General features: G+C 36.0%; 1 protein-coding gene across 8 annotated transcripts in view; it reads right to left on the bottom strand.

The window, feature by feature from the left end:
* Positions 1–24220, bottom strand: part of VPS13B (vacuolar protein sorting 13 homolog B) — a 423643-nt gene that overhangs the window by 65920 nt on the left and 333503 nt on the right. For all 8 annotated transcript variants that reach the window (XM_057366267.1, XM_057366269.1, XM_057366268.1 and 5 more), the window contains exons 37-39: positions 16752–16951; positions 13976–14183; positions 13442–13626 (exon numbers count right to left, since the gene is read on the bottom strand). In XM_057366267.1, coding sequence (XP_057222250.1) covers positions 13442–13626; positions 13976–14183; positions 16752–16951 — 593 coding nt within the window. The remainder of the gene's footprint in view (positions 1–13441; positions 13627–13975; positions 14184–16751; positions 16952–24220) is intronic.

Genomic DNA, 24220 nt, shown 5'->3' with positions numbered 1-24220 from the left:
ATCAGGTGAGATATTTCCAAAAGTAAAGGACAAATATTAATTGATTTGTATAAGACATCAGTGGGGATCATCTGGAGTATGCCACGTTTCCAATTCTCCATCTTAAAACTGTATTAGCTCCTGCTGTGGAGAGCTGAGGACTAAATGAAATTAAACAACAGGAACATAACCTCATTTCGGAAGAGAAACATTTAATAGAGGAAAGGTCTATAGAAAATTTGTGTCAAATTTGAGTTGMCCCATGAATAAAATGCAAGGCTAGAAACTGCACAGAAAAAGATGGGGAGGCACAAGGARCCTTGGTGCTCATGACAGCTGCTTTTAAAAGYTTGWTTTGTTAATTATGTGGAGAAAATARCAAGCATTGCCCCAATGGGAGGAGGCTGGGCTTGAAGACCCAAAAACTTGTTTCYTGGTTCTCTGCTGCCAACTCTACACCAGTGCTGAGCACAAGAGCAATAATAAATATCACGTTATATCTGTAGCCATATTTCAAAGTCACACTAAATAGATTCTTTTTGCTCTCAGTGTCATTAGAGTATTAGATTTTTTTTTTCGTAACTTCTCAGTGTTAAATTATTTGAATGTTTAATGCCTGCAGAAACACTTAAGTTTGCGACACAGCAATGTTCCTATCCTTCAGTTATGAACACATCTAAAGAAGTCCCCTATGTTAACCATGAACACATAAAGAGCAATTTCCATCATCTGCTACCTTCATACTAAATTGTGGAGCCATTCACACTCATGTGCTGCTTTTTTAAAATCTTCAGAGTCTCCACTGGTGATAAAACATTAGATTTTTTTTTTAAATACTGTAATACTTGGCATATTTCCTATATCATCAAGACTTGGAATTACATATTTATAAAAGGATCTGTTTCATTTCTGACAAAGGGCTGCAGCCTTTCATGGTTGTAAGGATACTTTACCTACAGCAGAATTTATTTCTGCATACTTTTAAATCTCAGTCATTAAAATACCTTGMCTTCTTTTAGGAACCTAATAAAATATATTCAAATACTTGGTTTAGTCTTGTGCTTTCTAATGTCTGTCAGCATCTGAGTTATCTTTTCTTATCAGTATTATTGAGCAACACATGTGCAACAAAAGTCTCAAAAAGTTATCCTATTTAGCATATTTATTTCTCTTGGATTACATCTCAAAACAAAACTCTTTTTTAAGAATGCAAGTCTCCCTACTGAGAATCAAACAAAATTGGATTAGAATAGAAAATAATGGGCATTTTAAAAGAGGCTAACCAAGGCAATGAAATCTATTCCCACTAAGATTAATGAGCTGGAAGAACAAATTAAAGAGTGAAAAGAATTTCTTAAGGGACACTACAATACAAAAACCATAAAATTATCAGTAAGGATAGGGAAAATCATATAGAGAGATTGAAAATAAAGATTCAATATAAAGACAGAGCAAAACCTGAAAAAACCCATACTGGATTTCACACCTATTGTTAAAAAAATAAAAGTAAAAGTAGGTACTTCAGCATTTCCACCCACTCAGTAACTGACAGATATATTGAAACTTATTTTGAGGAAAAGATGACAAAGGAAAATGATGAAAACAATTATGATGCCATAAAGAAGTAACAAACTCGTAACCCCTCTTCTGGCTGTGGTCTGTGGTATAAACAAACCCAGTGGAAGTTTCACCTGAATATGAGGAAGAACTTTATTGTGTGGGTGACTCAGAGAGATTGTGGCATCTCCCTCATTGGAGATGTTCAAGAACCACRTAGATGAAATCCTGTGCCATGTGCTCAGGGATGACCCTGCTTGARCAGGGAGGTTGGACCAGAGGATCCACTGTGGWCCCTTCCAGCTTTACCCATTCTGTGACTCTGTACACTTCATGCCAACCTCTGAAGTGAATTATGAACAATCTGGAAAGGCACAGGAATGATTGCTGAACTCAGCAGAATGCGTAGCCAGAAAAAAACCTATTAAACAATAGTTTTAAACAATTAAAGCAGACTGGTCAGCAAGTACAAAACATTATTCCTCTTCATTTTTGTTTATAATTTTTTTCTAACTGTACTGTAATATGTCAAGAAATCTCCCAGAGCACGAGACAGTATATTTCAAAGTGTCATCTGCACCTTAGAAGTGAGAAATCAAAGACAAACATTATGTGATTGCCTGTACAAAATAAGCTTGTGCTTTGGAACGGCACTAACAGTAAGCATTCTAATTTGAAGCTTGCAAAGACTTAGTMGAATTAGAATCTTTGCCCCTTTTCTGCACATCTAGTTTTATTTGTTCTAGGGGGTTTATTACTATTGCCTGATCTGGATAAGTTTAAGGGAAGATGGTAGCTCTGGGCAATATCAGCTGCCAAAAATAATAGTTGTGAAAGCCTGGAAAGGGGCTAATAATGCCAGAACTGAGTCATTAGTAGTGGGAATAAGTGAACTAGCTACAACAAAAAATTGCTCACATGTTCAAATAAGTATGGTGCTTTTATCTTAAAATATTTGAATAAAACTTAAGCTATAATTCAGATAATTGTTACCTTTTAGAAAGTAGGCAGACCACTAGGGCTGCCTCTATAAAAGCAAACTCTAACAAAACATGATTTTTTTGCTAAACAAGCTTGCTCCAACAGACATTCCCTGCAGCTTTTTGTACAGCTCTCAAAGACAGTTTTAACTGCAATGATTTTATACACCTGTCACTTATGTATGCAAAATAGTATTATTTAAACATGAACTCAGATTTAACCAAGAATCTCCAAGATCTGTTTTGCTAGAAAACCATGCACTGTGGCACACATATTTATTTAGAAGGATAATTATGGCAATAGGGAGCAAATTGTGGTCAAATGCCTTATTTTTCAGCAGCATTAACAACAGAGACTAGAAGCAGAAATGAAAGGCTGCATGAAACAGCCTAAATTCTAAGCAGAGAAATTGAAGGGTCCTCCTTTTACTCTTTATTGCTACGGACTGCAGACATTGGAGATCTGAAAATTGCACGGCAGTATTTGGAAGAAGAAGGAAAATGCTTATTGGCAAAATCTGACTGGAAGGAAAGCAGTTGTCTCCAGGTGACAATTCCAGTTCCATTCCCGGSAAGTACAGGACACAAACAAATAACTGTTTGGAAATAGTTGCCTTGGAGCAGAAATCTTCTGAATTAGAAGAGAATGGATTCCTGTTTTCTCCGAATGTCATTTCACTCCATTTTAAGGCATAAATTTTCATGTATATTACACCAGCACATACGAGAAGCATCTCTGATTTGAACAGAGCTGAACCCTCCAACATATGCATCTCACAAAGAAAAAGAAGCCAAACAATAAGAAACATGAAAATCCTCTTAAAAACCTGCATTCTGCAAGTAATTTCCTTCACACTTGTTAACCTATCAGCAAGRCAGGATTATGTTCATTAACAACATGAAGTACTCCCACTAATGGACTACAGTGTGATAGATGGTGCTTTTGCTTATTCATCATATCTTGTCATACATTTTTGTGTCAAAGATAATACAGACATCTTTTTTAGGAAAAAGCTACAGTCATCATTCTACTTCTTTGAGTTGTAGAATGAAGGTTATATTATGCCTTACTATTTAAATACCGAAGCATATCATTTTAAAACTTMGTATATATATAAAACTTTTAAACTCCATATATGCAGATTTCTTAGGCTGCAAAAAACATCTTATTCAGTTGAGAAAGAAAGATAGATATTAACAGTTGGATTACAGGATGTGCTGAATRTTTCTTTCAGCAATGCTTCCTTTTGATTCATGTATTTGCTAGAAAATAAGCTTTAACAGAAGAAATATTCATTTTTTGAATCTCAGTCCCTCAGATCGTGGGCGCTTCCTCTTGGAAATTAAACTATTCTTGGTCCAGAAAAAACTACTGTACAAAAAAAAGCACACAGAAGACAGGAAGCGTGTGTGTGTTTTATCTCCTCCAAGCAGGGCCACCTCAGTGAATGAGGCAGAACACAACACAAACCAGCACTCTGAGTCAGACACCAACACATACTGAGATTTTGACTTCAGCTTCCTGAGCATGAATAAACTGATTGCTCTGTAATAAAGCTATTCTGTTATTAAGATATTTTACTGGTTTAGGGCCAACTGTCTTAAAAATACAATTCTCTCAYTAGGTGAACAGAAGTTGCAGTAGCAGGAAATAAAAAGTTTTATCCAGACTTTTATAAGGAAAAAATTCTTGGCAATAACTATGAAGAACACTACTTTTAAATTTAATTTTCAAGTATTATTTATATAAAACTAGCAAAAGAACTCTGTAGAAAAATACAATATGTAGAAAATATGCCCAAAAGAAAAATAATATTACATAAAATAAAACTTTGTAATATGCCTGTTCACACAACATASTCAATTCAATCTGACCAGTGAACACATTTTGGACAAATGTAGGATACTTCAACATCCACACTCCTGTTTATCTTGTGTGATTGACACTRTGAAAGCTTGCTCATTAGATAATTTTTTTTACCCTTCCTCAGAGCTAAGATGGTATCATATCTGTGTGGAAAACAGACTCTCCTGGCACAGCTACAGACCACCACTATCCCTATTTGGTGAAGAGAAAAAACAAACAGCCAAACCACCAAAACAAAAAGTGACAGCTTACAGTGAGGTAAAAATAGAGCCTCATATTACTAGTATTAGGATTAGCAGTAGTACTGGGATTAAAATAATTTAGTTGCACAAAGTATTTTCTGTTCCACCCACCCCACAATTCTTTGCATTTTCACATACTTTGACAGCAGTTTGAAGTGTTACACACCTGTACATTTCAGGCAGTAAAAGTTATTCCACAATGGTWCACTCTCAATTTTCAACACTCTGGAATAATCAGACACCCCAACAAAAGATGTTTTTTGAAATTTTATTATGTAATTTCTTCACAGAATTCTTTTACTTCTCTTTGAACTTTTAAAAAGAAATTTGGTTCTAAAGCAAAGGCATTTAAATTACAAACACTCACTTWAAAATTTAATAAGCAGTATCTGCTTAATTTAATTTTTCCCTCTATCCATAGTGAGGTCTTTGGCTGACTAATGAAATAACTATTTTGCTATCTGAGTAATAACATATACCATGCCTCTTTCGACTCCATTTAACGTATACACTAGTAGTCCTATTAGCATATTTATTTAATTTTATTTAATTTTACACTGTCCTGCAGTTTACAAAAATATATTAAATAACAAATACATGTTCAATAACAAAGAGTTGTGAAAGAAAACTCTTGTCTTCTGAGAAAAATTGTTCTTTAAAAATACRTAACTGCCTTTTAGCTGACTCTGGAAAAAAGTTTCTATACATCTTCAACTAATAGAAGCTATAAAAAACCTTTTGTAATATTGGAACCAGTTGAGAAACCACAAGTATTCAAATGCAGGAAATCATGATTTTATAACATTTTAATGTGATCTACTCTTGGGAAACAAAGTTAACCAAGCCCTATTTCTGTACAGGAAATATTCCACTGTACAGTTGTAATACATTGTGGTGAGGGGTACAGCTGCAATTTTTTCACCTGTAATGCCCCACTGGTATTGTGGCTTACTGAATTGCATCAAGACTGCCTTCCTGTCCGGAAAGCCCTCTAAGTACAAACAAGACTCTAAGCCCAGGTTTTATTTTCCCTTGGTATCMGAATATGGTAATTTAAGAGCCCTGAGAAATGCTTTTTAACCTTTTAGAAGAAATATGTAGCATTCTTTTATTAGGAGCTATGTTCTTTGCCTTTTTAAAACAACATATGACCAACTTATCAATTCATCAGGCTAGCAGGTTCAGAGCAAATGCAGGTGTGTGGAGTAATGTAATCTGTCACAGATACTGGCTTTTTTCTTTATGGAAAAATTACTCTAAACACACTAACAGCTTTTGTTAAGAAAGTACAGAATAGTTCTGGGCTATAACTGAGATTTCTGCAGGACTTTAAACAGGAAAATTATGTACTGCTAAGTGTCAAACTTTTCTACTAACTGTATTAATCCTGAGATTGAGTTTATGTGATGAACACTTCCCTTTTGAATAGCAAAAGCAACAACATTTTCAAAATTTATTAGCTCTTAATGTATCTTTGTGAGTATTGAGAAACAAAGGTATACAGATTGGAGATGTTACATTAGTGACTCAACTACTTCTTGCAATACCCTTAACACTTTCTGATACAGGAACTATCTTTCATKTTTCACTTAAGGTTTCTAATTTTCTAGGTTTCAGTATTTAATAATAATATATGCATTATGCTGTTGAAATGYAGTCACCTCTGGGATTGAGGTTAGCTGTCTAGTAATACATAAAGTACCTTATAATTTTCAGTATATGAGCACTTTGACCACATATTCTCACCACAGTAAAGCCTGACCCGTACAAGAACTACCACAAAATCAGTGTASAGCCGGAAGGACTTGGGTTTGCGAAGTTTCATAAATCAGAGTCACAAAATCTGAAGAGTACAGAACACGAGGAGAGTGTAAATCTGTCATTAAGATAATCTGATGGTTTCGTCAGTCCTCTGGCACCCGGTAGAATTTTCACTGGCTCGGTAACCCCTGAGGGTAAATTTCACTCTGATGCACAGGCAAATTATGCAAAACTTCCATTAACATTCCCAACAAGTTACGCTTAACTCCCTGCAGACTGCACAGAAACTATAGGGCAAACGATACAGTCTCATCTTGATGCAGGGAACACTAAGATCACACAGCAAAATAATTAGGATTATATACACACAAATTAGTAACAAAATAGTAAAGTCTGAGATAATCCTACTCTCAGGCAAGGAAGTCCACAAATAMTGTTTAAAGCCAGAATTCCCAAAGAGAAAATGTTCTGTTTCAACATCTGCTTAAGACTCCAACTTACTTAGTCCCTATTTCCTTCCTTGCAAGAAAATGAAGACAATACTTATAACTGTCAGAACCTTTACTTTGGAAAACATGTGCACAACTCTTCCCAGGATCAGAGAATTTGCTCACATGCAGATCATGAAGTGTAAGTGGCTCAAGCTACAAGGAAAACCTACAGGCCTCTTACACAGCCCAGCTGTTTATRGGTGACCTGCATCCATTTTTGTACTCATGCATGAATGGAAATACAGCACCTATTGCTGAGAAATAGGCTCCCTACATTAGAATAAATGACATTTTTATGCTTCTAGTTTATGATACGTTCAATAATTATTGTTTCTTTTCAAGCTTGTTGCAACTCTTCACACAGTAGAGACAACAATAAAAACCACTGTATAGAGTCTTTATATAGCAGTAGTGTGACTATTACAGTAATTTTGAATAACATCCAATGGTAGAATTAACAAGAAATATAAGTTCTAAAATGCAGACAAAGCACCAAATTTGCCTTCTGAGCAATTCACAASAGGCAGACAAATTATTTCTCCATCCATCTAAAAAGTCTCAATATTTGAAGACAGCACTGAACTGCATGGCAGTAGATTCAATAATTTGCAAACCAACAGGTTTATCAAGAAGCACAGTTGAACACAGTTGAACTGTACAACTTATTACCTATTAACAGCATGAACTTAAATCACTAACCTGTCACACACAAATCATCTGGATTTCCAAAATAGTTGTTGCTTTGGGAATATAAGAAATAAATCAAACATGGATAAAACTGTGGTTTCCCAGAAAGCACTTTTCCCAGACTCTCAAATGCCCAGCTGAATACTGTAGCCCCAACAGGGAATGAAAAGTAAAAAGGAAGCAGAGCCAGCCAAAAATGAGGTATTCTCTGCAAAATGGAAAAATGAATGTCTTTGACATTGATCATAATTCTTTTCCTGTTGACTGTCATGTCAAATCCTTCCTGGAATAATGACTTACAGTAGGTCTAATGTCAGTCATTCCTAAGCTCATGCTTCCTTAAGCCACTGTTTAAACAGCCACAAGGTGTTAGAAAATGACTATTTATTGGCTGACAGAGTTGAAAAAATCAGATTCYAGACTAGAAAGTTTGCAAATGCTTTATTTAAATAGCACATGCATGTACAGCAATGCAACAGACAATTTCTTGAACCCCTGCCTTTTTAAGCTGGAAATATTTTACGTTCTTTYAAAGGAGATTTCACCACCTTTGGATATGCTCTGTGTGAATTTTACCACAGTGGTTTCATTTACGTAGTCTTTCCTTATTAAATCCCAGTTAAGCCCTTGCAATCTCAGAACTTTACTCACTGCCCTAAAATTTTCTTCAGTAGACCTTGAGATATGGTTAATTTAATCACCACTTTTCTGAACTGTGCTCTGTTTCTTAGGACACTATATAAAGGAGAAAGGCCAAAAAAGCAGACCTCAGCACACATTCATCTTTTCATCAGCTGTTATAATGCTGACTACACTTGCATGCAATAGGAATCCTGGCAGGTACACAAGGGAAACATCCTCCCATACAAAAACCTGCCAGGGTTATAGTTCACCATATATTTTATTTTAACTTAATATGGAGAAATGAGCAAATGCCTTAGTTTATTTTTCTTTTGTTCAACAGCTTGCATCTCTCACTGGTTGACAATCCAGTAAGAATTTTAAGTCTGTAGTAGTGATGCATCTTAAATAAATCAGAGAACTCAAATCTGGACCACTACACATTGTATGAATATTTTGATTAGACAAATCTGTTTTTCTCCTGCTTTTAAATCCATGCCATTTGGGTAAATGCTATTGTGACAACACACAGCTTTTTGTTTGAGATATGGGGCAGTGTCAGCAACTTCCCTTATTGGAAAGAGAACTCTACAATGGAACAGCAATCAAAGAGAATCTCTGTAAAGGGTTCAGTAGATGAAATAGGCCTCCAGCTGTACAGGAAATCATTTGTGTGTCCTGTTCACCTGCTTTTACAGAAAAGCAGAATATTTCCCCGATGGCATATGAACTGCTTTCCTACCTTGGTGATCCTGTCCCAATCTTTGCTTCCTCCCCTGCCAACCCAAACCTGTCAGCCTTGTTCTTGGTGAAGATAAATGATATAACAATATAACCCACATTACATCAGAAAACTAAAACAACATCACAGGCAAGGATAAATATGAATCTAAGATTCTCAAGACTGCAGGAAGACATGGGAAGACATTGGGAAACTAGACACATAGTGCAAATACAGTTCTAAGCCCCACAGCACAAATATTCAAAAGWACTTCCTCTGAGGTTAAATATCTAAATGTAGCTAGCTTCATATTGTATCTGCACAATGTGAAAGTCACTACTGAATCAGTAACAGATTTTTTTTCCTGCAATTCCCTCCTTTGAATTTTAAAAATATGACAGAAATGAAGAAGACCTTCTCAAACAGTGGACTTGACAGATCCAAGGAAGTGTACAAGCATACTTGAATTTAGCATYGCACAACAGTTCTGAAATACAGTCCTTTGTTATGATGTGGAATATATTCTTCAATTATTCTTTATGTTCTAGGCCAGTTGAATTATCTACATAATCACAAACTATTGTCTGGAATTAGAAATTGCTCTTACTCCTTTCTTCCTAATGCCATACTTCCAACGCAACCAGAACAATCAGGATATAGCAAATTGCCACAAATTCTCTTTCAACTGYGCTAGCAGCCAGCTCAAGCCAATGTCCTCATCATTAGGGAGATGAAGATCTCTCTTCACTATGAAGCCCTTACTCTGAAATTTTGACTGTCCAGCCCATTTTCCTTCCTAAAACACTTGTGTATCTTCTACAACACTGATACCCCTGCAGGAGACATTTCTACATAYATTCTAAACCAAAATCTGCTTGAAGGCTATTACCAGGCTTCAAGGTCCTTAGTGAAAGACATTTTATAATCAGATTTCATAGGAATGAGAATCACCACTGCCCACAGATTGCAACTTTAACTGCCATGCAGCAAGACCCTGACAGAGCAAACAGAAGAGCTTCACCCTGTAATGAATAGGGTTTAATGTTAAACTGGGAAGCTGAGGCATGCCTTAATTCACACCCATGTGAATACTTGCTGACACAAATTTATAAAAAGCTGCACATCTTTTATTAAAGAAATTATCTGCACCTGAAAGTGTCCTAAATGTAGCATGAACTGAATTTTTGGGGCAAGAACAGTAGATATTTCTCTCTGGTTTTGTGCACATATTTTCTTTAAGCATAGAATAAACAAGTCTTTTGAAGCTGCTTATCTACATATCTTTAACCACAAGACTTCCTCTTCCAGMAATACACTTGAATGATTTATCTGTTATAACTGAGAAAGTCTCAGAGAGCACCCYTTTTTTTTGACTTAGCAATGTATCRACCTTCAATATTTTAAAAACAATGGTATTGCTACTTTATGTTGCTTTTTACCATTTGAATTAATTTAGTAAATTTTTTCCAAGTTTGGACTTTCCTCTAGTCCTGAGGTGGGAATATGATTCTCATGTCAACACCACTCCACCTTTGAAAAGTTTTTCCTCAAATACTAGTTAKCTGAAAGAATGGTAAATCACACAGAGCTGAAGAACATTTGTAGCACTTGAAAATGGGCTTAAAGATTAAACAGAAAGTGTTTTCAGTGTCTGTTAAACAGTAAGAACAACAAATTCAGATGCTTTCAATCTCCCCAAAGATATATAATCCTGATGCAATTTCTTGCTATCTGATCTAGGATTCTSACTTCTTCAAACAATTAGATCAAACTTTTATTTCAAATTGCTGAAGACAATGCAACATGCAATGTCATGGCAGAGAATCAGCTCTTCCTGTTCCCTCCACAAATAAAAGCAACAACATTTGGGTTGTAAAAACCAAGTATTAGAAACTTGACCAGTGAAACTGCTTACCTTTGCAACAACACAAAGCACAAGACAATAGCTCTTGGGGCAAACTAGAAATAGCAGCAAAGTAAGGTTCAACAGAAACAATATAGTTCATATCAACTCTTACAAATCTGAAGCTGCTCTCTATCCTTTGGCTGTAGCAGATGACACGCACCTTCAATATTTAGAAAAATTCTCTTCATGGTGAAGCTTTGGCAAGTTCCAGGAATTTGAATAATAGCTATAAAACCAGAGACTTCTAAAACCTCCCCATGATTAAAWCGATATGCTACAAGTTTAACAAAGACAGAAAGCTACATGAAATGTCATAGCAGCTTAGAAACAAAGAACATGCAACTAGCAAACTTCAAATTCAAGACAAACTACAGAAGTGCACCTTTGACTGTATCTCTGTGAAGTACAGGATTAAGGGAGACTGGTTACACAGCTGGTGACATTATGGGTCCTCCATGCATTTGAACATATACACAATCCTGGGAAAGTTTTTAAAATATATTTTAATATAGGTCGGTATCATTATTGTCTTTAAATTTAGATCCYCTTTTTCCAAGAAGTCTTTGGCTTGCAGATGTTTCTCTAATGTTTCGTTTCAAGAACTGAATAAAATAAATGTTGTTTTATCTTCTTTTGCTTTGCATTTAATGAATTTTCCATATGCACTAAATCTGCAGTGTATTAATTAACATATATCTGTACAGGGGGMAAAGTGGAGCTGATGAAAGGCCTCACGATTAACTTAAATTAGAATCTGAAGTTTGAGATGMGTATTTGGTAAATGCAGTTTATCTAAAGAAATTAAAAATTGACTCTATTTCTTATTCCACCCATATACCTCTGTTACATTAATAAAAGAATGCCCACAGTCCACATTTAAAATGGCTATTCATCAGGTGTACAGACATTTCTGGAAAATGTGATAAACTACCCCATTGAGCCAGGCAACAGTTACTGCCATTATTAATGGCCCACAACCAAAATGTGGATCTTCTTGTAGGCATTTCTGTACATCATATGCCCCAGAGTAGAGTGTTTGACTAGATGTCCTCTAATTTGGCTGACACTTTTAATCTTTTCTCTGGTGGTAGAAATGTGAAGTATTACAGGAACACCAGCAGAAGCTGAGAGAGCTTGATCATTGGTAGCTGAGTGCTTCTCACTCTCTGAGGCAATCACAGTGGATTGTACCTTCATATGGAAGCACAAAGAATAATGTGTGTGCTGCTAAAAGYTCAGCTGTGTATGCCCACTTGAAGTAGAACTGATATTCCCCTTGGATAGGGTCACTTTATTACACAAGCACATACATTATGGTTCATGATGTCTGTTATCTATAATGGGGGTGTAATGTAATTATACCAAAAACTTGGTGTGCTGTGCTCCAAAAATACCAGCCTGAAAGAAGGCAAAATGCTGGCTTTCATAGCAACCTAATAGGGTCATCAAGACAGCCTACAAAAACACAATCTGGATCTTTGATTCAAACCTCATGCCAAGCTGAGCTGATTTTTTTTCCATTTAATTTTAATTTTCATGTAACTGAAAGGAGCTGACATTTGGCTGTCTAGAGGGCAAAGAAATTGGCAGGACACTTACATGATCTCACCAACAGTATGTGCACAGTAATAACATTATACCATTTATCTGAGGAAGATTATCCTACTTATTCATAACTCAAAGCATATTGGTTGAATAATTCAATTTWAAAAGCAATTTTTAACATCATAGCAATAATGAAATATAATTCAACATTTTTGAACAAATAGAAAGAACTGGGAGATATTTATTTCCCTTGACTCAAAACACRATTCTGATTAACAACCAGATTGAAATTTTAAAAAATAGTGACAGGTCCAATTTGAAATACAAAAGGGAAATTAAGATTAAGAGAATTAAAATTGAGCTAAAATCAAAATATGTATACATAAGGAATAAGTGAATTTATAGAGAATTGCACTAGATAGGAGAAAATGTTCTTTTAGAAAACAAAAACTCCAGAGCATTAAGGATCAGTGCAGTTTTGAGGTATGGTCTATTTTTGGGGCACAGAGATGGCAGCGCTCAGCCCTCCTTCAAAGAGGAGTTCCATGATCTCACACAGTCAAACTACACCATCCACTGCAACTGTCTCAAAGCAAAATGACAGAAAACAGAACCTTTCCCWCTACTWYGTGWGTCTTGCTRGAAGCAGCACAGCCATCTGCCATCACAGAAACACGAGAGAATGGTCAGATTGGAGATTTTACTTCAATGATTCCAATGGATCTTGGAAGTTTCAGACAAGGTCTTTCCTTGCATGTTTCAGTTTCAAACCAAATGAAGTCTTTAAGCAAAGACTGATGGAYGAAATCATAAAAAGTCAAAATATAAACTGTATGCTTGCAAACTAGAACGGATAAACTTGGCTATAGCTTATTATGCAACATAAAAACTTTAGAGGTAAGTGGGTAAAATGTTTATACAAGTAGTTTTAAAACTAAAGATATGCTCAAGCTGTGGAATGTATCTCATATTGGTTTTATAGAGCTCCTGACATTGGTTTTGTGCTCRTTTTTAATAAATCTGAGTTTGAAAACATTCATTTCACAGCAGTAATATTACTGAAAGTAGAAAACTCATTACCCACCTGAAGAACATCTCCAAGGTCAGCAGTGCTAATATCTGGGTCTTCAGTGGTATTAAAAGGAACAGGGTTAATCCTTACAAGAGTGAGCACTCTGGGTTCTGGATATCTCCACAGCATCATTCCTGGGCTGTCCTCAGTTTCATTGTAAAACACAACTTCGTAAGCACTGGGCAGCTTTTGTGCTTCTGTTAAATGAAAGAAAGCTATAATCTGTTATACAATTTCTAGAAAGAAACATGCTGGTTTATGAAACCAAAGTGATTAAAAAGAAATCCCTTGGGATCAAAAGGAGAGAAAATAAAAAAGCAATTTCCCTGACTTTTAAAACATTACAGCTTAATGGAAAGAAATAAAAAGTCTTTTAAAGTATTTTTTTTTTCATTTTAGCAGATGTCTTTTCAACCGCTTTTCCAAAAAATACAGTTATTCATTGTAAGAGGCAAGTAATGTCTAATAGGTTACTACTGTTTTTACTTWATAGTGTAGAAAAAAAAARRAARRAAWAAARGAGAGCCAAAAAGATATCCTTCTTACCTGCATCTTGTATATACTGGAACAAGCCTGTTCTCAGATCATCTGAGGTATGCTCAGTTTTTGAGGCCTGATTCCTTTCTGCTGAAAAACAAGTGGGGTGTGTGCGTTCAGGTATCAATGTCTCTACACTGCCCTTTTTAGTAAGGTACTGCCACAGAAGCTCCTGGAGAAGAACTAAACAGTTCAAGTGCTCTTGACCCCAGAAAACCTTAAAAAAGACCAAAAAAAAAAGAAAAAAAGAGAAAAGGTGAAAAAGTGACATACAAATATTCAGTAATTTTTGAAGGAAAAAGCACCTCCTCAAAACAACAGGAACTTTATATAGCTTTTGAGTCTGCTCTACTTACTCCTGAATTACTTGCAAGTATTCTTAATGTTAAAATAAAGAATAGAAGCMACAAAAAGTCTTTACAAAACCATTTGTCAGATTTGTTATTTTCATAATCTGAAGGAAAGCATTAATTCCTACYACTCAGCAATTCACAGTGATGCTGYCTGGAAGAYAACAAATYTTAAAAGTTTTATTCAAGAACAGCACATAATGATAGGACTGGTCACAGGTCTCTCAGTTTAAGCTATGACAAAAAAACGCTTAGAAATACAAACTTTAAACTGTTCAAAGAGCTTGTTGCTCCAAATTTGGAATTCTTTAATACATTAAAAACTAAGTGACATAGCAAAGAATGTGACTCAAAAGACACATGAAAGATCATCTGAAGCACAAAATTGGCAAAATATGAATTAAGCGTTCTGTAAGTCCTCTAATAGAGATTAAAAAGTTCAAAGTTTTTTGAGGTTTAAAACAGAAATAAAGAAAACTATCTAATAAAACCAGGCATGCAAAGTCCAGAGGATTCACACCCTTTGTAGCAAATTAAAAGGCAAGAAGACATTCCTTTCTCCCAGCTTTGACCAGCATTGATGCTTTTTTCAAATCAAGCTCCTGTTTGAGAGAATCTTATTAATGGGGACAAGTCCTTTAGACTTCATGTACAGAAGCAGGTCTTGAAGCAACATGGAAGACAAGGAAACAACTAGCAATTAATACAGAAAKTAGACTTGTAATCAGTGCAGGATGAAATCAAAATCCCCAGACAGTAACTTTAAAGTCCCCRGTAAGGGTGTGAATAAAGTAAACAAGTCAGGTGTGCACATAAAGAGTAGTGCAAGTATTTCCTTGGGGGAATACCAACTTTTGAATGTGAAAAAAAAATCAAAAAATACCTAAGGGAGTGTAGCAGAGCTGTCAGGAAGGCAGGTTTTCCTTGCCCTGCATCTACAAGTAAGCCCACAGAATAAACCAAAACTCTCTTGGGGCCAGCAYCAGTCCTGAGTTAAAGGTTCCCAGRCTAAGCAGGTCATSCCCCGACAGTTTCTCGAGTACCCCTGGTCTTGGGATCCCACACCTATTCCAGCACCACCTCAAAGGAGCTCTCTGTCACATTAAGCCAAACTCAGAGGCCTCCATTCCCCACTGATGGAGGAGGGATGAATGTTTTTTCCCCTCACACTTCTATTAATTTTATTTTTAGGCAGCTGGGAACTCCAGGGCATGGAACTCCTACTAAGCATTCAGGGATGAGGCATCAGTTTTACATAAGCTCTCAAGGTTCTGAGGCAATACAAATAACAGTGATAGATGAAGACACATTTAGAGCTGGTAAAATCATTAGCCATAAATATATTAATTTGAAACAGAACTGCTAACAATTTCATCAGCATTCTCAAATATTTTCTGCCAGACCAAGCACTGAACTATCTTCTTCAAAAGCTAACTGGCCTTCATTACACTCTAATAATAAATGGCTTTCTGGGATTTATAGATTTTCTTTGGCACTTGCCAAAACCAAAAATTTTTGGAAAAAAAATAAAGTAAGCACTTTAATACCAACACAGAGGTACTCAGCCAAGTACCTGTGAAAAACAAAAAATGAGAAAAGGAACAAATGGACTCCATTCATTTAGATACATTTCTTCAAAATTTGTGTTATCTGATTAACCCTATTCCCAGTGCTGTGGTTCTAAGAACTTCTAATGCCAATTCTGGGAAAAAACTTAAGATTAAATGTCAAAATTTCCTTTTTGTGCTTTATATGTTTGATTTATGTATCTATTTTAAAACATTTGGTGTGTATAGATACTATAATAAAAATAATTAAAACAAGACATATCTTAAAGCCCACATACTCGTTTAAGTACCACAGAATCTATTTTTCATTTAAAGAACTCCCATGTTTCCTGGACTGATTTCAAGTTGTGGGCACTTCCAAAAAGGACAAGATAGCACGGAAAACTGAGTATTAATTGCTACAAACAAGAGTTTGCAATTACTCCCCTGAGAAATGCATGTAAGTTTAAAAAGAAAGGATGTGTATTTCTTAAAGCTACCCCTAGGCATTACAGACACATAGATCATGGACAGACAAACACACACCCATCAGAACAGGGCCCTAGATATTAAGTGCTAGTAATTTGATCCAGTATTTTTAAGGAACACACACATACAGCTACAAAACAGGGCTCAAGCACTTTAAAAAAAAATTTAAAAAATCWAACTTGAAACATTGTACAAAATTTTTCAATCAACAGTTTACATTAAAGAGTAGACACTTATTTCATATGGTAAAATAAAAACCACCCAAATTAAACGTGCAAAAATCTCCAACCTAATGACTGGTTGTAGGATTCAAAGCTTCACAGGCTTTCATGCAATTCATTTATGAAATCTCAAAGCCAGTCTGGCTCAATAGCAGAGCCATAGGCACCTTATACAGACCTGCAGCAGTCCTCCTCTCAGATCAATGTAGATTTTTGGAATAGATTGCTCTGGACCAGGATCACCACTGTGCTTACACCATTTGGCTTCCACATTAACAGAGCAGCAAAAAGGGCCTATCAGACATTTGGCTCTTTCTTTGAGACTTGTTTTAAGCAAGAAATCTTTTATGTCAAGGGCTAAAGATGATCCATGGATTCCTAAAAAGAGAGAGAGAGAGAAACTTAATCCCACTGGTAGTTACTGTCCCAACACTTACGTGCTTATTTCCTGTATTCACTTTACCATGAGCTGAGAAACTGGTATTTCAAACTGATAGGAAATAGCAATCTTGAACAATTGTCTGCTTTTGTTCAGGTTAATTACTATAACATAGCACATTGCTAGACTTAAGAGTGCTTAGCAGGARAAGAACAGTACTGCTTGAATTAAAATAATTAAAAACAAACGCTTATCTCAAAATATATAATGCAAATTTCAGGAGAAAACAGTTTAAACTTTTCACATCCTAATCATTCGTACTTTACATAGTTTCATAAAACCTAAAAATGATAATGGCAGATCAAATTTACGCAGAACTTACATACTCTCATTAAAGACACAAACGTTTTGAGGATAGAAACACCATTTAGGAACATCCCAGCTCTTGTGAATTTAACTTATTGCAAATCACTGTTTAATAAAATAAACCATACTTAGTATTTCTATTTCTTTTGTATATTTACATGGAAAGTACTACATCTGAGGTTGGCTTAACTTTSCTCTCCTTTGGTGCTAATACTTGGACTCAACACCCTGAATATTGGATGTCACCATAGTTAYAATGCACACAGCTTGTTTTTCTAATGAAACTAGACATTTACAAAAGGAAAAAGATTTAAAAAAAACACCTAAGGCTTATACACAGGTGTTTCACAGTACAGTTTCACTTTATATTTTTATAACTTTGCTGATAGAAAAAAAACAATTAAAAAACAACTCACTCTTTTGAATACATGCAGTAAAACTTCTCCTATGAATCTCTCCTAGTATCCACGGAATAAATCTGTCTGCATCCTAAGGGTTACAATTTCATGATACTAAAAACTACTTTTTGTAATGGATGGAAATACATTGGACATATTCTTTTCAAASCAGCAACCACTAGGAAGGTGGTCCAACAGCCCCCACAGTAATAAAGGCATTGAATTTTGTCCAAYCTGAGTAGGCACAACAAAGCTAAGCCATCTCTCCCTTGAGCAGCTGGAGATTACAAGAATGATCAAGGGCTGGAACAAACCATTGTCCCATGCCARTCAACAGGACGGTTGTCACTGTTTGGGAAAGGAGTTCCAGCTTTGAGGTTTTTCATTTAGGCTGGCTTGTGAAATCTTGTATTGTCTCTCATGGGTAGCAGGCTTATTATGGGACAGAAACTGTTCAAGGTGGGTTTTGACAATTTCAGGGATAATTGAGAAAACTGGCATCAACACCCAGACACCTTGCTATGCTTAGTTATTTTAAGAGGCACTACAACATTAGGAAGTTCTTTTTTTTTTTTAAATATGCTATACGGAATGTTGATTTTAAAGAGGAGAAATTCTTGGTAACTATTGCACAATTCTTCAATATACAGAAATGTTCTTTCTATAGTTTAATTGGAATATGTGCCAAATTGCAGAAATAACAAAAGGGGAATACAAGTGGTTTTATTTATGTTTTCTTTCACTGGGATTACACTTGGAAGGCTTATGCTTTGCAGTCTCTTTGTGTTGTCATCTCAGCTCCACAAAGTACAAAGAAAACACAATATCCAACAGCTTAGAAGCAGAACTGAGCATTCAGCACATAATACTGCTGGTACAAAATCAGCAGTGCCTTTCTCAAATGCTAAGTAAACAATGAGAAATGAAGAAACAATTAAGAATAAGGAAGTGTTGGTTAGTTTTCAATACATGAAATATTACAAGACACAWCCATGGACTGAGTCCTACAAATACCAGTAAAAGCTCAGGAACTCAGTAAAAGATTTTTATTTTTCTTGCTGTGACCCAGATTGCTYTTGTGTACACAAGAATCACACCCTTGTCCCTTCCAGCAGTTTTAYCTACATATCCTTTCAGGGATGAARTGATTCAGTATAAAAACCACTGTTMACTCTTAAAAAAAATATAATGCAGAGACCATTCAGGCAAACTTGCATGAAACGATGTTTTGAGGAAGCTTAAAGAAAGCAAATGAAGAACAAGTATGCATGAGCCTTAAAAAGCAATAGCAAATAACGAGATCTCTGTGTCTGAGAGAAGTTTCAATAGGGTTCTATTTCTATGGAAATCCTAAAACTACATGTYCAGTCAGTGAAGTGCTTTCCCATGACTAAAGCAATCACCTCAGAAAAGTAACATGGCAAAATAATTTCCCCCTGGTTTTGTCCTTCCACACTATTTTCAGTCAGTCCTTCAATGCATCTCTTACAAACCTCTATTGTAGAAGTCTACCTTCAATTTAAATAGATTATATCAAAGGTTCCATTTGAAGTGAACTTGAGATGGCAGCACACAGAAGCAATACACCTTCAAAAATGATCACTGTGACATGCAGAAGTTAACTTGTGCTGTTTGGATTATGGCTCACGAACACCAATGTGCTTTTCAGTACGTGCAATAATTTACTTTTAGGAACAAACAGTTTCATGACTTTTAAAATATTCCTCCAAGAGACTAATAAATATGAAGCACTTGCTTTGGACAGTGTTTAAATAGTGCTGCCAGCCCTCCCCATCCGACTCCAACCAGAAACACAATAGCACCACAAAATGCATCTACACTAACAGACCAAAAGAGAGCTTAGACCAGGCTTCTCTGGGCTATGGGAAGGATTACCTTTATGACGTGTGCTCCAAAGGAATATCCAGCTATTTTTATATGGTTGGAAATAACATAGGAGGATTTGAAAATTAGCTAGCACTTGCTTGTCCTGTTGAAGAAATTAACTTGTTCCAAAATTAAAGTGGAAATCATTACAACAGAACAGTGAAAAAAAATTTACTTAAAGACATTTACTTTGATATTCTATCATCTTTTTTTTAGTCAGAAGGTTCTTGATTTATGCTAAGATTTRCAAAGACATCTCACAGAATCAGAGTATCCTAGAACAGTTTTACATATGGTTCAATTAGAGTTTGTACATGATTATAGTACAGCTGCATTAATATTTGTCAATAACAGGAGGCTCTGTACTCCTTTATGCCATATGTGCATAAATCCATTTGTGTTTATAGAAAAAGAAAGAGCTGGCCCATTTTAATTGATGCAGCAAATATATAAAAACAATCCTTGCCTTACAGTAATGATCACTTAGGGTTTAAGCAATGCAGGTGTTAAGAAAGAGCTCTGTTATTTTTCCTGATTAACAGAGGGAAAGACAATGTTTTGACATAAACTATGGACTTTCTGTTTTCAAAAACACCTCAATGTTCATATTTGAATTGACTCCAAACAAAGTGAATAGAAATGTAGAAAGAACTTTTTACTTTCTGTTATTATTTACCCTGTGCATTTGCTCTTCCTTAGTCACAAATGCTGTTTGGTTTACTGCACTGTCACCTAATGCAACACAGAGCATGATTTTAATTGGYAAACGTCAATAGGGGACAAGAGTTTTAAGAAAATGAAAACACATGCATTTCAATAAAGGTAGCAAATAGAACTGAGCTGGAACTAAGCTTTCTTTTGAAAAGCCAGCAGCTTTGCTACAAACAATAGCATTGTGAATGCTCTTTTGTGAGTGTGGGGCAGCTCAGTGCGTGTCCCAGAGCACAGATCCAGTCACGCTGGTTCAGATGCATGAGAGCAGTGTGGTCTCACTGACAGCAGCAGCCTGTTGACTRTTTTCCCACCCAAGGGTTCGTGGTACTCTCGGAAGGAGGAAGTCCAGMTCTCCCATGGGTCCTCCATGCCTGGGTGGCAGAGAGTCAATCTGGCTGCTGAAGATTAATTAGCAAGTGGTTTTCCTTAGCACCTTCTACTGAAGTGATAATCTGTGATTATCAGCAGATATTTGCTTCTGAGCATTCATTCTTCACATYTGTAGCTTCAGTAACTACTTTCAGATTGTCAATGACATTAAGACAGCTAAGAAAATGCAGATACGCCATTACATTGAATGTATTGATACAACTGCCTACACAATTTTTTCCTCTTAAGGAAACTGGAAATACATCACATACTGAATAGTTATACTACACTTTCAATGCTTTGTTGAAAGGTACCCTTGACAAACTTATTTTCTGAGAAGAAAGGGTAACAAGGCTGTGAAAATAATTACAGGGGAAATTCTGCAGCTAATTTAGGAGCCAATCAATACTTAAGTCTGCAAACAGCAGTAGCAAACAAATGGTGAGCCATAGTAAAGAACAATTTTCCAGGAGAGATTTAGTTAACAATCCACTGACCGCACTGGATTTCTCATTAGTGTCGAGCTGAATCTTACAATGGTTCATTCTCCCCCTGAGAACAATACTTACACGTTACCAATTAGCTATTCCTTAGTGAAAGAGAGTTTTYCAGCATTACATTGGGACACATATGGGCTCTGTAAAAACATGAGATGTGTAACACACGATAAACAGAAAGTAATGATCTTAAACAGGCCAAACCCTTGAATTCATCACTAATAAATGTCCCCATGCATTCAGTGGTACTGGCTGTTGGGAGCCTGTTTTCTTCAAGTACTTCAAACACTAAAATCCAGGAACATTTATTATTTTAATCCATTACAGGCAGTGCTTGATTTAACTTTATTGGTTGTGGTGGTGGTAGTAGTTATAGTGGGGGTAAAGCTATGTTCTTTTACACATCATTTCAAAAGAGCTTAATTATATTTTATAGCTCAGGCCAGGAATCCTGCTTGTTTTGTGTCTAACAAGGTTCAAATGGAGTTCAGGTCAGTGATGAATCAGAAGAGAAGTCAAAGATGGTTATCTATCTGAAATGAGCTCATCTCCTTAAAGAATAACTGGGCAGGTACATMATCCTCATTACCCTACTGCATACTAAATAACTGAAGAATCTCAATTCACTTGGTTATTCGGTAAATTTGATTTTGTGATGCTTGATCAGAGAGGGAATATTAAAATTTAGATCCAAAGGGATTTTAGTTTTTGGTCAAGGCTGTCTTTGGAGTACTGTAATTTAAAATATATTTGTAAAGCTCTATATTGCCTTATGTTATTCTAATTATGTGGAGAAAAATGYGTAATATAAACTGAACAAAAATTGTGTTCATTTTGCATCTGTGAGTCCAGCTTTCAAAAYTGAGTGCTGCTATATTGATATGAGTTGTACTTGATTCTTTTACCATGAACATTCTATTTTTAGATATCAGCAGGTTTCAGAAAAGCAGCCAAACATTCCTACTCCAGCTCTACAGATGTACAAGGAGATGTTCTTCAATTTAGAAAAAGATCTAGGTATTGTCACATCTTAATTTTAGCTGTGTGGTTGAAAACTTTGSTTTATTTTCAGGAGGCAGCTAGTAYCTACAAATGTCTCCAATCTTTAAAGCTGTAAATACTGAGCACAACTGAAAAATCAGATATTGAATGGTTGGAGAYGGAGCATTACGAAACTGTGGGAGCCACTGAATATGTAGCCCAATATAATCACCACAATGTTAATTTAGAGTTACAGTTTTGATGTCTTGCTCCTCTGGCTCTACAGTTGATTCAGTGGATTTCAACCAGGAAACTAAACAGTCCATGTACTAGAGGGTAACTCTTCTTTCCAAATATGCCATTCTGGAGATGGTGCCTGGCAGCAGTGAGCTGTCTGGGCTCTRTAACCCAGTCAATAATGCTTGTGCAAGTCCGAGTGGTGACAGACACCAAACAGGCTTTCCTGCACTCTTGGGATGTGGCTCCTGAGGACTAAGGACAGTCCAGGTCCAGGCTTATTCCAGTCCTCTCCCTTCAATCCTTGCTCCTTCGTACACTTCCCAGTAATTTTTTTTTTTTTTTTTTTTTGCTAGCATGGCCATTAAAGTGTACCGGTCCAGTGAGCCAGCTAAAGGAGTCAATCTTGTTGCAAACTTTTCTTTGTTGTTGGCTTAGTTTTCAGAAAAATGAGTGCCCCCACTCAACYCAATGAACTGAGTAACTGAGCTAGCACAAGACAGAGCGTGAAAATGAATTACTACAGTAACCTGAATTTCCTAAGAAGTTGCACCTTTTGTTTGGGGAGCGAGCTGGTCATTCCATCCCATAAAAATATTCTTGACATAGAAAAAGAAGAAACCTGTCAGTATGTCAACAATTTAAACAGCTTCTGTGCCTCACACTGAAAAATGAAGATTGAACTGGAAGAACATCACAGAAAGCATAAATGTTTAAAGAAAACAATCATCTTTCACTGTTATATCTATTTTCCCATGAATGTAAACRGTCTATGAAATTGACTTCCATGTAAATATCGTATCACCTATTACTGCCACATACAGCACTGGGATTGCACTATCAAAAGAAATTCCAGTCTCAAAAAATAAGTAATTCTTTTCACAATAACAGCTGAAGAGGGTAAAAACCCARCCATATCTGTTCTGAATCAAATTTCATCTGAAATACTTTTAAAGCTGAGTTGCTCAAACTGCAAATGCAGTTCTACAAAATTAGTGCACACTGTCCTGAATAAACAACCTACAAGGAACTTTTTGTTCTTTTTTTTTTTTTACTCCCTCGAGTTAAGGTGCCAGTTCATCAGTAGCAATTCTGAACCCTATTACAAACTATCAGTAGGGACTCTGACCAGTATTAACAGTGGTACTCAGTCCTGGGATTAGATGGTGTCTTGTTTCATGGATTTTWGGCCATCTGTTCTTCCCTCCTACGTTATACTCCTGCAGAACTATAAACGCACCTCCACCTCAGGGACTATAGAAAGGAATTAGAATTCTTCTGCTTTTCATTATCACAAGATTCAGTAACTCATTTCATTGTCAGGATAATCCCCTTTTACTCTTTCTTTTGCGCTTGCAGGATATGCCAAAATGACAAATAAAATCCCAGATGTTAGAGACCTGATGAGGTCTCCACCTTTTCTTGAGTGTTGGGTTTAAGCTACTTGGGACACGGTGTCAAATCTGACAGGACCCTGATGCCCACACCCAATATTCATTAAGATTTGTTAGTGATTTGTATAGCTGTCTACAAGCTGCACTTCCACCTCAATCCTCAGTGGCCATTTAAATATTTAGTTTGTCCTCTGGCTTTTACTGACAGGGAATTAATTTCCTATTGTTCAAGTGTTGGAAAGAGTTTATATTTCTTTCTAAAAGTAACAAACGCCTTCTGGGTGTTGTAAATGGCTTGTTACTGCTGCATATTATTTTAGGTAGTCATATCTAATTTAAAGTTTTATTTCCCCGTGGGCTAACTTGTGTATCTGCAGCATCCAAAGGCTATGACAACGCCTTAGCAAAGTTTTCTCGAGAGAGTT

Source organism: Malurus melanocephalus, unplaced genomic scaffold, assembly GCF_030028575.1.
Source record: "Malurus melanocephalus ecotype Western Australia unplaced genomic scaffold, MMel_1.1 scaffold_62, whole genome shotgun sequence".
In the NCBI taxonomy this organism is placed as follows: Eukaryota; Metazoa; Chordata; class Aves; order Passeriformes; family Maluridae; genus Malurus; species Malurus melanocephalus.
This window is presented reverse-complemented; position numbering and strand designations above follow the sequence as displayed.